Consider the following 17,085-nt stretch of genomic DNA (forward strand, 5'->3'; position numbering starts at 1 on the left):
CTTGTGCCATAGACTACATTTACATGGACAGCAGTAATCTAATTATTGACCTTAATCTGAGTAAGATAATAATGTGATTAAGGTGTTTACATGAGTCGCTTTTAGAATACTCCTGTCATGTTCCAGTTTTACATGTTTTAGAACATAATTAGATTAACAGCCCGCGTCATTACGTCACCGCACCACGCCGTCCGACGTCCCTCCAGAATTTCACATATCAACATGCAGTTTGTCTTCGTTATGGTACCGTATACAGTTTTGGGTGTTTTTATTTATTTTTTTTACGAACGCTTTAAGTGCAGTTAATTATTTGTCATGCTATACGTGCTAATAGACAACTGCTTGAAGCGGTGGGTGTGTCCCAAATCGCGTAGTTACCGTCTATATAGTAGCCGAGATACATGTATTTTTCCCCACTACAGGCCTATAGTAGGAAAGTATGCGATTTGGGACACAGCCGAACTCTCTTGTTCGCTGTAAAACTTAAAACTGCCGTGTGTGATCGTGTCCTGTTGCAAAATGCGGTGAAAACTCCCACACGACGTTCATAATGTGATTAAGGTGTTTACATGTCACTACTACACGTCCATAATGCGACTAAAACAGGAGTACTCCACCTGTCTTAATTAGATTATTGCTTACTTCGATTATGACCTTAATTAGATTAAGGTAAGTAAAAATTGTTGTTTACATGGTAGTTTCTTAATTAGAGTATGGTCTTAATCGGATTAAGAGTGGATTATTGTTGTCCATGTAAACGCAGCTATACACTTGCATGTTTTAAATGTTTATAGACACAGTTCAACATTATTCTATTATAAATCAGTTTGTAAATAGGTTTTCTGTTCTTTTCTCAGTACAGGGAAATGTGTCAAATTTCTGGTCCATGTTAATGAAACACACACTTCAGATGTAGCAGATAAAGTTTAGATAGAAAAACGCTGGAATATTCCTTCAACAGTTACATCACTCTCAACCAATCGACTGGACACCACATGTTACAATGTACAGCCAGTTGGCTAAAAGATTATAAAGGGTAAAGTAAATAATCACAAGCTTGCGACACTTCCCTTTAATGTATATATAAATATTTTTTTCATCTAAAACAGAGAAGAAACAGTTTAACAGAGGTGATGCTGCCACCCAGAAGGTAACATGCAGGTCAGAGTGATAGTCCACAAGAAGCAAGTAAAACAAGCTCGTTTTGAAACACCAGCTCTCAGGTTTGTGATCAGTCTGGAAGAAAAGGGGTCTACTGTGTTACTCAGAACATGAGCGTTCAAACTGTGTTGACAAGAAGAAACTAATACACGTACCCTGTTAACCTACTTGGTCCCGATCCAAAGCATATGAGTGCTTTTTACACAAACAAGACAGAAAAGTTTGGGAATTTATTTTTTTGTGGGAAGATACCACCTAAATTATATAGAGGCAGAAATGAAAAGAGGAATGAAGCAAGCAAGTGAAAAGAGAAAGAGACAGCACATAAGACCTTCTCAAAAGAATGCATGCAGATCATTATGAGGAAATCTGACTAGTAATTTAGGTATCAGTAAAGCTTACAGTAATGTTTTTGGTGGTAAAATTGTGGAAATTTAGATACACTGACCATTTTCACACTTGCACCTATAAGATACTTGCGTGCTTTTGATTTCAGGTTGAGAGAGCAATGAAATAAAATCAATGCTAAGCTGTTAACCTCTGAAAACATTAACCAAAAATCTGAGTGGGTTAAAACAACTATAGAAATAATAAATGCAAATGCCATTCTTTTTTTTTTTTTTTCCTTTTTTTTTTTGTTGCGTTTAGAACTTTTTCATTAAAGCTCATACAAATGAGGTTTAAGAATCCCAATCCATGGCATAACTGACAGTGTTTAAACTTTTTCTTTTAAAAGCATTCAATTTATCATCGTTAAACCACTTGAATGTGTCTGAAATGTTAATGTAATAGAATCTGCTGCACTGTAAAACCGGATAGTTCATTTAGCTCAAAAAATTTGAGGAAACTAATTACCTCAAAATTTTTAAGTTGATAAATCAATTTCTTTAAGCCAAATACACTTAAATATAACAAAATTTTAACTCAAACGTGTTATATTTAAGTGTATTTGGCTTAATGAAATTGATTTATCAACTTAAAAATTTTGAGGTAATTAGTTTCCTCAAATTTTTTGAGTTAAATGAACTTGTCCGGTTTAACAGTGTGTACAACATGGCATGTTGGGGTAAATTTGATAGAGATCAATAACTTGTCTCACATGCCCAAATTTTTGTGCCATGCCTATTTATGGATAACTTTTTTTTTTCCACTGTTATCGAACAACTGTGCAAAACTGATTAAAAGTTTAGTTCTCTGGACTAAATTGTACAATACCACACAATAATCCATGTATAATACTATAATACTTATTGCATTTCAGCTGAGGAACGGTAAAATTATCCTTTCATTTTAGTACTTGAGTGAACTGATTTGTATTCCTCGGAAAAACCAAATACTGACCGAGTCAACTGTGATCATTTTCTTCTTTGGTTCATTTGCAGCCTGTGATGCTTGAATATTAAAAAAAAAAAAAAAAATCAAGTTTGTTATCAACAGAAAGTGATTAACTGCTGTTCGAGAAAACCTTACCCAACTAGCACAAAATCCAGCTGGGAATGCAAATAGTCACAAAACGGAGCCAAAGAGGCAAAATCGAGATACAAAAATAAACAACTAACCAAAAATTAAAAGAAAAAAAAAAACAACAACTGAGAGTGAGAACGAACAGTCAGGTCAGTTATGAGGGCAGTGAGAGACAGAGCAAGAGAAACCATTTTGGGTGAGGGAATTCGAGTGAATGGTGCAGGCGGAGGGCACAGAAGCAAAATAGAGGAGACTACATACATCGTTGCTTTTCTCGCCCTCTAGCTGGCTGAGTCCGGAGTGTTTGCCGTTGCGAACTCGCTCGCTGTGGTGGCCGTTCGCTAGACCAGGAGACGGAGACACACTGGGACTAGACCTCTTCTGCCTCTCCGTCCTGTACTTCAGGTTGGACCTGTGTAAACGGTATGAAATCCTGTCAATAACTAGATGCACTCTGAGGGAAACAGCCAAACATCAGTAGGATAATAATCTCTAGATCCTTTATAAACATTTTAACCTGAGTGCAATTATGTTACATGATGTTACAAGATCATGTGATCACAGACATTTGACAAGGATAACAAGGTTTTAATTGATTAAATATTGACATGTCACTCTTTTGATAGGTTTATAGTTACTTTTAATGTTGTGGAACATCCATGAATCCAGTTACAGAAAAACATTTACATACATTGGAGGAAAAAGTGTTTCTAATCTGAAGAACACCATTATGACAGTAAAGCATGGGGGTGGCAGCATCATGTTGTGTGTGTGGGGGGCGGGGGCGGGGGTGGGGGGTTGTCCTGGAAAAGTGACTTGTGCACCTCAGAAAAAAGATGGTATCAGAAGGAGAAGGATGATTATCTAGAAATACTGAATCAGCACATCAGCCAAAAAAGTTCAAACTTGGTCACAACTGGGACTTTCAACAGGACAATGATCATAATCATACCTGAAAAGTTGTAACAAAATGCCAAAGATACCAACAAACAAAGTGGCCATTATAAAGCCCTGACCTGAATCCTATAGAAAATTTGTGGACTGAATAGAAAAGCATGTCTGAGCAAGGAGGCACCCAAACCTTACTGAGTAGCACCAGTTCTGTCAAGTATTGTGAAAGGCTTATGGAAGGCCTCCAGCGATTGATTCAAGTTCAGGCAATTAAAATGCAATGGCACCAAATACTTTTAATTTCAAAACTATTAATTTGAAATGACCTTTTATGGAAATAGATAACCTAATTGACTTAACACAGGAAATGTATCGTAACATGAAATGTCACAATTCCCTCATCAGCCTCTCTTGAACACAATAAGGTGAAAAAAACACAGTTTGTCATGTTACAGAGAAACTTTTTAGTGGTGGAAAACTTCATGCTACTCCTTTAACTTTGTCCATTTCAAAGGTTGACACTGGAGACTCCTTCCCAAAATATTAAGTAAACATCACACATCTTAGAGAAAGCTTCACAATATCAATTATCATACATTTTTATTTGTTAAATTTAAAAAAATATATATTATTTCTTAGATTTCAATAAATTGCATCCATCCATCCATGTGGTATAATGTGTAATGAGTAATGTGTTACCTAGTAGTTAAGTGGATTACAATTTTTACTTGTATTTGTGTTTTGGATTATTTAAGGTTTATTTAAGAGTGTTGGTTCATCTATTCATGAAGAAACGACCCTGATATAGTGAAGGATAAATATTCCTCTGCTCAGGACCTGTGCTGTGAAGGTGAGACTAAAAGCAGATGGATGATGTTAACAGAAGTGTGTGGAGTGGTCAGAAGTGTGTGTGTGTGTGTGTGTGTGTGTGTGTGTGTGTGTGTGCTTGGCATCACCTGCTGGGGGATCTGGAGATGGTGGCTGTGGATGAGACAGAGGCACTGCGCGAGCTGCAGCAGCTTCCTCTGCGCTGGGACCTCCTGCTGGTACACTCTGCTGGAGATCTGTAATACACACACACACACACACAACACACACAACACACACAACACACAACACACATACAACCAAACCAAAAGTGTGCACAAGCATGAACACAAACACACATGCACACAGGTACAAACACACACTTACACAAACTAATTACCAAAAACTGACAATGCAATATCTGAACCCAAATACGTGTCTTTGGTGTCTCCTTGGCCAATTTTAATTTTCATCATCTTTACTACATCATCTTTACTTTTTATCTTCTGCTGATTGTAAAAAAAGGCCAACAATATAAGTAAGCTGTGTGTCTTACAAGACACCTACAAAAAAAGTGCACTAAATATTTAATTCAGGTGGAACTTGGAAGAAAAACCCAGACTCACTTCTTTCTCAGTTTACTCTTGTCTTTGTGTTTGTTCTTTGGAGTGCCTGATCTGAAAACAAAAGAAAGTGGAAATGACAGCAGCTTGAAAATGACGAGACAGAAAATGCAAATATATATATATATATTTTTTTTTTTTTCAAATTAGTTAGAGATGACTGGACAGATGGGAGTATGCACATATGTACCTGTGTCTCCTCTTCCTCCTAGCGCCAGATGTGGACCTAGGAGAGAGAGAGTGAGAGAGAGAGAGAGTGAGAGAGAGAGAGAGAGAGAGAGAGAGAGAGAGAGAGAGGCTAGGTTAATGTATGGACATTCATGAGACATTAAGTGCCTGGTGTGATTTATTTTATCTTTAAAATTTGCCTTCTAACTAATAAGTCAATGGATCTATTAAACACATTATAACATTATAGCAACATTAGTACCAGAAATATTACTGATTACATGTATCTTTATGGCCAGATGTTATTCACTGCCTTCTTCACATCAGGTGACAATTTAATTTTTTTTTAATGCTTTTTTTTCCCACCCAACAAACTGTTTCAAACAAATTGTAATTGGAGACATTTCTCCTGGTTTTACACAGAAACCAAGAGGGGTGCAAACTTTTGCACTACTCATTTGTATGTCTATGCCACTGATTCTCTCCTGCCACCATTTATGCACAATAATAAGCATTCAAATCCAGAGATTCGTGTGTGTGTGTGTGTTTTATGAAGCTGTAGCAGCAGATCCAAAGCAAAAAGCCCAAGCAGGTCACAGTCTTTCTGTGTGTTTATGAGGCCTGAGAAAGGGAAGGAGAAACCTAGATGAAGCTGTCAAAGTGGCACAGGGTGTGAGAATGATTTGCTGAAATGCTCCAGCTGTGTGCTTTGTTTCTGAGTGAAAGAGAGAGAGAGAGAGAGAGAGAGAGAGAGAGAGAGAGAGAGAGAGATGGTGTCTGGGAAATGACAGCATTTAATCCCTACTAGCTATACATCCTTCTCTCTCTCTCTCTCTCTCTCTCTCTCTCTCTCTCTCTCTCTCTCTCTCCAGTCTTTGCTACAACATAGAAAAATATTCTACTGTTGCATAAGCAGACAAAGTTGAATAGTCTAAAAAATGAGACTCACAAACACATGAATAACTGCAGGAGGGAAATTTTGTCTTACTTGGTGGCCTATCTTAGATGTGATGTACCAAAAAATGTACACAGCATTTATCTTACTCCAAACAGTAGTCAATCAGCAAAGACATGTTTGGTGCCCAAAGTTTGCTTGGTTTTATTTCAGAGCTATACGTCTGTATTTGAAAAATGAAAACAGAAATTAAATGAAAACTACAGTATACCATCATCTGATTCACATTAAAGGTACAATTCTGCCAGCTCTTGGAGTTTCAGCACCAGTGTAACAAAATCAAAAGCACCCCATTCAACCAATGGTGAGTCTCAAATATTTTATGCAAGGTGGGATTTGTCAGAAGACTGCATCACGAGGAAGGGGTTTGGGGATGAGTCAGAGGGGTACAGGAGCGTTAGCTGGACTGTTAATCATCCAAGGCTGAGCCCTGATTCTTCTTCATCAAAAAAACTTTTTAAAACGTACTTCTAAATAGACTGTTACCAAGCATTTTTTTTTCTTGCATGTGAGAGCTAATTGCTTAAAAAATGTGAAAACTGAACAAAAAGTTGGATTTACAGTATCATAAATCTTGCCTCGGGTGTAATGACTGTTTGCAGGACTACCAGACCGATAAAATAGAAATCTAACACCATTCGAGGCTAGTTTGGTGTCACTAGCTACAGGGAGGCATAACTAAGCTATCACTGTATGGGTTTAGCTGCTTCAATGCCATACAAAGTACGTTAGCTGTCCTTATGCTCTGCTCCTATAATGTTCACGTAACATGGAACTCATATAGACATTTACAGACCTTGTTTTCCTGCTCAGCATGAGAGGATGTTAGTATTTAAATTTGAACCCGTTTACTGGTAAGAAAAATAAATAAATAATAAAATCAATTGGCATATATCCATTCATTTATTCATTCATTTCATATCCATTTTTCCCTCACACTAACTTGACTGTGTGAACTAGTAAAATTGAGAGCTGTCAGTCAATAAGACACAAGTATTTTCATGTATTTTCCTGTAAACCCTGTCTGATTGGTTTTGCCTCCGTTCACTGAAAATACAACAGGACAACTCCGTCTTCTTTTACTGATGTTCAGTTACGTAGTGGCAACAAGAATTATGCAGGGCTAAAGAAAAAAATCTTCAGGGCTACAGCCCCAAATGCCCAGGTTATACCCCTGGAGGGGTAATGCTGATTTGGTTCACCTGAAGCTTGCTTCCTTAAACTATTAGTCTATACATAGCTCTTCAGTAACATACACAATATAATATTGTAACATCAGTAATCTCACCCATATATTTATACATTACTCTTGTTGATACGGCCATTTGTAATATATATATATATATATATATATATATATATATATATATATATATATATATATATATATATATATATATGTACAGAAATGCAAATCAGCAGAACTGTTGAAAATCAATCCCACCATTCTTCACTAAATGCCATTGTCCAGTAATTCATTGTGAAGGACTAAATCATCACAGAACGCATCATGATGATGCTGTAACTTATTGAGAAGTGTTCTATAATTTACTGGAAATGTTCACAGCAATTTTGACAATGTTTACAGTCAGTAAACATTTTACAGTTTACAGTATGGGATCATAATAATGAATTTAGTATCAGATGGGATTTATATATATATATATATATATATATAAGGTAAAACAGCTAATCCTATTTGAATTAGGTAAAACATTGCCGTTTTGAATTACGTTTTTAAAATGTCAAGCAAATGATGTGTGAACAGGATATTCAGACATATTTCTGTTTTTTATTCAAGGATTTCTCAAACAGCTAAAAGCTTGTATTTATTATTTCCATTTAAATAAATGATTCAATCAAAGCAGTCTTTGGTAGTGGCATCTTGGACATGACTGTAGGCAGTTGTGCAAAAAAAAAGGTTACATCTCACTCTATTCTCTCCACTCCAGGAAGGTATCTAACCCCAGGGACTCATCTCCCTTGTCTTTTCTCTTTTTTTCCTTTCCTTTCTCAATCCATAATTGATTGGGGGATTTTCAGCGAGACAAGACCATTGGGCCAGTGTAAATTCGGTGCAATATGAGAGTCAGAGACAGACTAGAAGTGGGGGAGGAGTGTGACAGAGAACGAAGGTACAGCTAAAGAAAGGATGGAGACACCAAGGACTGTGGGTAATTTGCTGAAAGGCTCATTTTTCTTTGACAGTTTGAAGGTCACATGTTGTCATATTTCATAAACCAGTTTAGGAAGAGAGCGAGCGAGCGAGAGAGAGAGAGAGAGAGAGAGAGAAGGAGATAGAGAGAGACCACTTCATCTTTCTTTGAAGGCTGATAAGGGCAATACCTGTAATTCAGGCAAATTTCTAACCTCATTTATATTTCATGAATCCAGAAAAATGCCTAGCAGATGTTCCTGTCTGCTGTTTTGTCAACTGTCAGTCTATCTTCAAAATATCTCTTGTTTACAAGGTAGAACTGAAAAAAACTAACTAAAAAGATCAGAAAATTACAGACTGTAACCTCAGATTCCTGTTCTTGGCTGACAGAAGTGGAGCCTGATGTGGCTTTCCTTTGGGGTTCTGCTCCATCCACCTCAAGGTTTGACATGTTGTGCATACTGTGATGCTTTTCTACACACCATGTTTGTAAAGAGTAGTTATTTGTGTCAGGAAAGCCTTTCTGTCAGCTCAAACCAGTCTGGCCATTCTCCTCTGACCTCTCGTTCGACAAAGTATATCCACCTGCAGAACTGCTGCTCACCGGATTTTTGCTTTTTGCACAATTCTATGTAAAATCTAGACATTGTTGTGCTTGAAAATCCCAGGAAATCAGCAGATTCTGAAATACTCAATCTGGCCGGTCCGGTACCAATAACCATGCCATAGTCAAAGTCACTGACTTTCACGTCCCCATTCTAATATTTGATGTGAAACTGAAGCTGTGGTCCAAAGAAGAATAATTATGAGGTTGGGTAATGTCATGCATGTTCATGTGAGAGAATGTGACCTCTGTTGCAAAGTATATAGTATTGTAGTAAATAATGGGTCATTTCAAATAAAGAGTTTGTAGTAGTAGCATGGTATGGCCACACACACACACACACACACACACACACACACACACACACAGACACACACACACCTGTCTCTCTTGTGCTTCTTGCCACTCTTCTTCCTTTTTCCTCGCCGTGTAGGAGACGAGCTGTCAACCCTGTGCATCATATTAGGACAGACAGAGGCATGAGACAGCTCAAATGCACCACCACTTTCACAACACATTTGCAAATATATACTTTGTAAATCTCTTTTAAATTGCTTGGAGTTGTTGCTTCTGTGCTGTGTAATCTTATAAAATATGTGTTGACTCTCTCACTCTTTCACTTGTCACTTGTACCCTTGATGGCACTTCTGCTCGTTCTCTTACTCTTACCGCAATGCTTTTGATTGGCAGTATACTATTCTCTGGCATTCTCTCTCACTTTCATGTATTGCTGTTATTTTTTCTGCTTGCTTATTTTGCTTCCTTAAAAAAAGAACTCATGCATATAACTCATCATTCTGTCACTCACAAGACTGACTGCATTACATATACAACATTACCTTGCTAATCTCTAGACCAGGGGTGTCCAATCTTATCCAGAGCGAGCCAATGCGGGTGCAGGTTTTCATTCCATCCAAGCAGAAGCCACACCTGAGTCTACTGAAAGATCAACTGATTAAACAGGTGGAGTCGGGTGTGGTTCCTGCTTGGTTGGAATGAAAACCTGCACCCACACCGGCCCTTTGCAGATAAGATTGGACACTCCTGCTCTAGACTATAGGTTAACAGCAATGTTTGAGATGTAACATCTCAATGTTTGAGATGTAACCCATCCTTGCCACTACCTCCACTGAAAGCCCGCAGAGTCAAGCCTCATTCATCATTCCTCCGGAGTACAAGGTTTTCAGCAAGACCAAAGCCAGTGGTTTACCTCCCCACAGACCCTATGATTGCGCCATAGACTTGCTCCCAGGGTCCACGCATCCTCACATTCGCATTTATCCTCTTTCCCTCACCGAACAGCAAGCCATTGAAGAAAACATGCAAGAAGCATTGCAGAAAGGTTATATAAGACCTTCTATGTCTCCAGTTTCTGTGGGTTTCTTCTTCGTGGAGAAAAGAGGAGGTAGACTCTATAAAGTATCGCCACCCTCTGCCCTTAGTTCCTGCCCTAGAACAGCTACGATCAGCCAAAGTGTTTAGGAAACTCGATCTGTGGAGCGCGTAGAGCGGGGGATGAGTGGAAAACCGCTTTCAGCACTACTTCAGGTCACAACGTGTACCTGGTGATACTTACTCTCTAGCGCCCCCTCAGTCCTCCAGTGCCTAATTGGTGACATTCTCAGAGAAATTTGTGATTGTTTATATTGACAGCATCCTAATTTATTCACCATCCCTGGAAAGCCATGTCAGCCATGTTCACATCAACTGAACGCGTCAATAAAGTCACCTACCAACTTGAACTGCCACGTCAATGCTGCATTTCCCTTTCCTTCCATGTGTCCTGTCTCAAACCAATAGTCCCAGGCCCACTGGTGATCAACCTCCCTTCTGCCACCCCACCGCCTCCCCTTGACATCGAAGGCCGGCCAGCCAGCCTACCTGGTCAAAAAAATCTTTAATTCTCGCTAAAGAAGAGGCTAGCTGGAATACCTTATCGAGTGAGAGGGGTACGGCCCGGATTAACAGTGCTGGGTTCCTGCCAAAGACATTCTCGACCCAAAACTCACAAGGGAGTTTCACGCCAGTCACCCAGCCCACCCAGGTCCACGCCCTAAAGGTAGACCAAGAAGGAATGTCGCACCTGGAGTGTGCTTCTTGGGGAGTGTTTTTGTTATTGACCCAGTTTTACCTAGTGTTTTTGATATTGTCTTGACTCGGATATTCTGTTTGTTGATTGCCCAAACATTCCCTGATTTTTGGGATCTGATTTTTGCCTTACGTTGTGGATTTCTCTACCTTGATCTCAATAAACTCCTCTACCTGTATCTGTCTGCAGGGTCATCACATGACATAACTGAGCTTTGAAGGATCAAATATGTAATCAACTACAGAATTATTGGCACCCTTCATAAAAACGTATACGAAAGGAATAACACAAGTGCTAATTAACCATATCTTGGGACGGTGTGTAGCATTATATTTAACACTATTTTTTAAACATGAACATTTTCTTAAGTAATGCCATTACTAGTTTTAAAAATATTGGCACCCCTATAACTAACACATGGTGACACCTCCTCAGGAGAGCAGAGAGCCAGTTGCTGTAATGTGTAACCAAGTTGGAGACACTTGTAGAGGAATTTTGGACCTTCCTCCATGTAAAACACATTTATATTCTTAGGCTTGGACACATGGACTGTCTTCTTCAATTCAAAATAACAATTTGTTTGTATTAAATTGCAATATTTTTTAGGATGCCAATAAATTTGACAGAAGGGTTTGAGGGGAAAAAATACAATAAATCTTTTTTAAACTTATTATAAAAGAACTTTCTCTGATGCTTGAGAGTACTTTCTGAATAATTCTCTTAATCTAATACAATCGTTTCCGCCTACGCTCTTGAAAGGTAAATAAAAAATTTGTAAATAGTAAAGGATGTAAAGAAAACAGCAGTTCTTTGCAAGGAGACTGACCGACTGTGTCTTCTGCTCTTCTTCTTCTTTCTTTTCTTAGGTGGAGGAGAAGGTGAGCTGCTGGACTTCCTCTTGGCTCTGAAGAAGAATACACGAAGAAATAAGAAATAATCCACGTACCACAAGAAGCCATGTTGTTGTTTAAGAATTGCAGTAATGATTTAAAAAGTCATTATACAGTCCTACCCAAACTTCTGAAAAATTCTACCATGCAAATCATTGTGTGTTTCCATCAGCTACTTGTTAAATATTCTGATTTGGCTTCAAAAAGAGCAACAGCTAAATGGAAACACAATCACGAAGAGACCGGGACCCACACCTCCTACATCGGTTATGTTTCCATCAACCTTAATTACATCTTCTGATTACTGAATACTAACCTTTTTACTTAAATTCCATAACTACAGCTGCTCAAGATATATATATATACCTTACTTCTCCAAGTTCAGTCTTGTTTGTGCTAGTTTGCCTCTCATTTAAAAGTCTGTATTTTCATGTTCTGGTCTATTTACACGTATGAGTTTCTGCTCCCATCTTTTAATTTTTGATCTCAAGTTTGCCCCTTGACATTTTTATCTTTTTTTTTTTTCAATTTGCTTTCACCTGACATTTTTCTACCTTTTGCCTTGTGCCTTTTTTGCTAATAAGCCGCAGTGTTCATATGAACCTGCAGTCGTCTCTGCTAGTGTTGTCAAAGCCTCACAATTTGCAAATTCAAAATCTGTATAAACACAGCTGGATAAAATCCCCACTTCTGAGGAAGCGAACACTTAAGGTTGTTAAATAAGTGGGTGATTTGGTTGGTGTATGCATCTTTCAACATGCTTCATTTTCAAATATGGTTCTCAAGGCTCAGGTACAAGAAAAAGTAACATTCCCATGAGCCATATTAGGAATAATTGTCCTGCATATCACGCCTTTATAATGCTCCCTGATTCTCACTCAACAGCAAGTTGTGAACAGAATAGATGTATATAATCTGCTTCTCTTTCTCTCTCTCTCTCTCTCTCTCTCTCTCTCTCTCTCTCTCTCTCTATCTCTCTGTCTTACCTATAGTCATCGTGGGTGACAGAATCCCGATCGTAGTAGTCTCCATGCCAGTCGTAGTTGTCTTCATAGCCATCAGCGAACCCACTGCCCTCTGCATCCTCTTCAACACCATGGGGTAAAACTGTCACCCTGGAAATTGACAGATTAGATATTAAAAGTCAGCTGCAGAAATAAATGAGGCCCCATTTTTGTGAGCATGTCATTGTTTTTAAAAAATGTTTATATATATATATATATATATATATATATATATATATATATATATATATATATATATATATAATAACAATAATTGTTAAAAAAAAAACAGCATGTTTATCAGATGGTCACATGATATCCAATCAAATCAGCTAATTTATAATGATATGTGAATCTACTTCACTACTAGATTTCATGTTGATGTTTTAGTAGTAGAAATAATCATCTGCTTAACAGAAATTACAGCAATTTTATGTGGGTGTTCACTCTGTCTTCTTTTGTGGATGTTCACTGAACTAAGTACTTGACAAAATACAGCAGCATGGCCAATAAACGTTATAGAAATACATTGGCTTTATTTCGGCACCTCTAGTTTTCCAAACATAAACCAGTGTAGCTTTTGTAGCAGATCTTTGGTTGCAGCCAATCAAATGCATTTACGTAAATTATTTAGCTAAAGGCAGCTCGTCAGACCTGAGACTAGCTACAGGACTAGAGAGCTTTGACAGACTTTCATACAATTTTCATTTAATTTAACATCACTGGTCTGAATAGAGAATTGACAATGGCTTGCTTAAAGATAATGACAAAATGTCTATGAAAAAAAAAAAACAGAGAAGAAACACGCATTCATTCTCTCCGAATCAAACTCAAAAGAGATGTTTCATCTATTCAGAGTCGATAATGCTATGAAACAAAACATAACCATCTCAAATGTTCTCATTATAGCCATAAGATAATCATTAATGGTTACGCATTAAAAGGTAATGGTGTTGTCACCATTCAGTCATGTTAGGGGCTTATCTGGATCTTCAAAGCAAAGAATATTACGTAACTGGACGCCTGATCTAGGACATCATCAAATGTTTATATTAGCAAAAACCTCATCTCTGTGATTGTTAGATATGCTGTTGATTCTTTTAGTAATATGAAATGTAATTATATAATGTTTTAGTAATATGAAATGTAATCATAAAATGTTTTGTGCATAATAACTCAGGAAGTGTAATAAAATAATCTGTTCAGTTGTATTTCGTATTTGGGTGAAGTGACATATTTTGTGTCCGTGCCAAGACAGGGCATATACAGTATAACTTTATCTTTTAGTGATTATATATAATAGTCACTATATACTGTGACTATATACACTATATACTGTATACTATGTACAATGGATAGACAGTATATGATAGTGTATAGAGTTTTATATCTTGCATTCTGCCCCTATTGCACAGAAACAGAAAAGCTTGTTTTTACACATTACACCTGCTTATTGACAAATAACTGACAATGAAATCAAATGAATATTACTAAATATAGCAGGCACTAAATACATTTTTATATTATACATTTTTTTAGTTCTATAGTTTCACAAAAAAAAAAATTGTGAAGGACAGCTTTTTTTTTCTTTTTTTTTTTTTACACAATCACCATTGACATTATTATAATTTTATGTGGTTAATTTAAACCATTTCATCCATCCATCCATTTTCCGTACACAGGGTCGTGTGGGAAATTAAGAAATGCCAATCAGCCTACAATGCATGTCTTTTGGATTCGGGGAGGAAACCGAAGTACATGGAGGAAACTCCCAAGGCACGAGGAGAACATGCAACCTCTGCGCACACAAGGAGGATGTGGGATTTAAGTTAAATCAATTCAATTGAATCAATCAATCAATTTGAACCCCCAACTTGGCAAGCGTGCTAACCACTAAGCCAGGGGTTCCCAAACTTTTTCTTTCACCTAAACAAGTATAATATACCTCAAGACCCACCAAAATAGAGAGGAGTTTTTATTTTCTTTGTCATAGTGTGAATGAAATAATATGTTTAATTGCAATACCAAAAGACTCATGGTAAGATATAAAAAAAATTATGATAACCATTGAAATGTCAAAACAGCATGCTATGCTGAAATAATGAAAAGAATAACTGATTTACACAGACCTGGCAGTACAAATTTCAAGAACTGGGGGAAAAATGTGTTCAAGAACTACTGTAAGCTTAATCTCAAGGGAAATTTATTAGTGAGAAGGGTGTGCCTGCTTCTTTGAACACAACACATCCTAATCTAGGAATTATCTTGGACAGAGTGACCCACATGTCTTGTGATGGCTGTTGGCGAGATCTATATTTTGTTTTCATTGCACTCATAGCAGAAAATCCACTCTTACATCGTGGTAGAAAAGGGCACAAAAACTTTGAGCACAGCAGCTCTGAAGGTGGGGATGGATGTCGTGATTCGATATGCAGCTAAAAGTGAGACTTGCAGTGATTTCTCTGGCATGCTGGTTGTACAATACCTTTGAGAAATTTTTGTTGATGAAAATACGCTTCTTTTTTTTTCGAAGAAGAAAATACGATCACCCTTTGTTGGTGTACGCAGGATGTTTCGTTGTGAGGTGCCGTTTAAGTTTTGAGGGTGGTTAACTTTTACAAGCATAACAGGCACTGAGATCTCTGACACAATAAAACCAAGGTCAAGGTAAGACTAGTCATATTTTCTATATGGCTCCTTTTTAGATTTTGTTGCATTGATTTTGTTAAACAGTTGACAGAGATGTGGGATGCTTTTAGTTTTTAAAATGTTCCTATTTAAGGGGGGAAAAAATCCTGTTTTTAAAAAGAATCAGATCTTAAAAGTCGTTTGCTCATGAATTGGACTACACTGGTTTTTGAGTCATTTACCGCAAAGTAAATTTAGCATCCCACTCTGAAAACCCCTGTGCTAAGCCACCATGTAAATCCCCGCCAAGGTACATGTACATATAAAACATTCCTTTATAGTGTTTCTTTAAACACTTCTTTAAATGTTCCTTAGACTTAGAACTTAAGATCAAAAGCAATGCTCAAGATTACGCAGTTTATAATGGGAAGGGTTCAAGTCTCAGTGTTAATTTTTTTTTATGGGGTACCTAGGTAAGTATAGTGTGAATGCAGAACATTTCAGGTTTGAGACTTATGAACCTGAAATTTTCATACAATTAAGTCCTCTATAGTACCATTCTGCTGTAAAAAAAAAAAAATTGTGAGTTTGAGATTGGAGATAAACTCTGCAAGACAGTGGACCTCGAGGGCCAGATTTGAAGACCCAGCCTGATCTATCATGTTGGTACAGGTGTACAGTTGGTATGCGTGAATAGATTTGATCCAAATATGGAAGTACAGTGACTTCTGAGCTGTAGTATAAAAATAAAAATAAAAATTAGGAGAATTAAAAACGATCAAGCAACCTGCATTGGACCACTTGAGATGGAATGCCCCAGGTGAAACTGGATTAGGAAAGAAATCTTAACATTGGTTAACATTTAGAATGCAAACATATGCTATAATTAGTCATTTCCACACCCAAAACACCATCTTGCTGTTCCACCTCCACAATCACACGCTATGTTACTCTGTCTTTGCTTCATTTGCAGTCTGTAATTGTTGCTTGTACTTTCTTATAATCAGTTATTGTCAGTTTTGTTTTCCCATGTCCTTGGTTTTCCTTGTATGACAAGTGAGATACTGGTGGTTATCACACTGCATCTATTTTACACACACTCACTTGGGATTTGTGCATAACGAGGATTAGAGAGAACTCGACCATCTGCAAACACATCCTGTTTGTGTGTGTGTGTGTGTGTGTGTGTGTGTGTGTCTTCTGTCAGGATACATTAAGCATTTTGCATGTTAACATTGCACTTTGCCCCACTTGCTCTCTAACTTCTATTCCCTTGGACATACTGGAGTCGTTTTGCAGTGTTAGTATTGCAATTACACACTTGCTAGTCTTCATAGAGCAATTGCCATGAGCGTGATTTCTTTTGATGCTAAAGCCAGCAAGCCTGCGGGGACGCTCCAGGACTTAACTTCAGGCTTTACCTCTTTAGGAGGCGTAACCCCTTTTGTCTTCTCCCTCTTTTCTTTGCTTTACTTCCACTCCATTAGGATTTGATCATCTGAAACATCATTCTTACTTTATACTATTATTTTCAATGTAACTGATTAAATTTTAGCAGATACAGAATAACCAGCTTTAAGATGCATACATGAATAATAAGAATGCACTTCAGCATACTATTTTAGTGTATTAGTATACAGTTT

At 37.5% G+C, this 17,085-nt stretch overlaps 1 protein-coding gene across 1 annotated transcript in view; it reads right to left on the bottom strand.

Annotated features, from left to right (window-relative positions):
• Positions 1-17,085, bottom strand: part of srrm3 (serine/arginine repetitive matrix 3) — a 94,073-nt gene that overhangs the window by 12,374 nt on the left and 64,614 nt on the right. The window contains exons 4-10 of the mRNA XM_053618062.1: positions 12,797-12,925; positions 11,747-11,824; positions 9,213-9,281; positions 5,137-5,172; positions 4,950-5,000; positions 4,473-4,580; positions 2,887-3,037 (exon numbers count right to left, since the gene is read on the bottom strand). Of these exons, the coding sequence (XP_053474037.1) occupies positions 2,887-3,037; positions 4,473-4,580; positions 4,950-5,000; positions 5,137-5,172; positions 9,213-9,281; positions 11,747-11,824; positions 12,797-12,925 (622 nt within the window). The remainder of the gene's footprint in view (positions 1-2,886; positions 3,038-4,472; positions 4,581-4,949; positions 5,001-5,136; positions 5,173-9,212; positions 9,282-11,746; positions 11,825-12,796; positions 12,926-17,085) is intronic.

Source organism: Ictalurus furcatus, chromosome 28 (assembly GCF_023375685.1).
Source record: "Ictalurus furcatus strain D&B chromosome 28, Billie_1.0, whole genome shotgun sequence".
Taxonomy (NCBI): domain Eukaryota; kingdom Metazoa; phylum Chordata; class Actinopteri; order Siluriformes; family Ictaluridae; genus Ictalurus; species Ictalurus furcatus.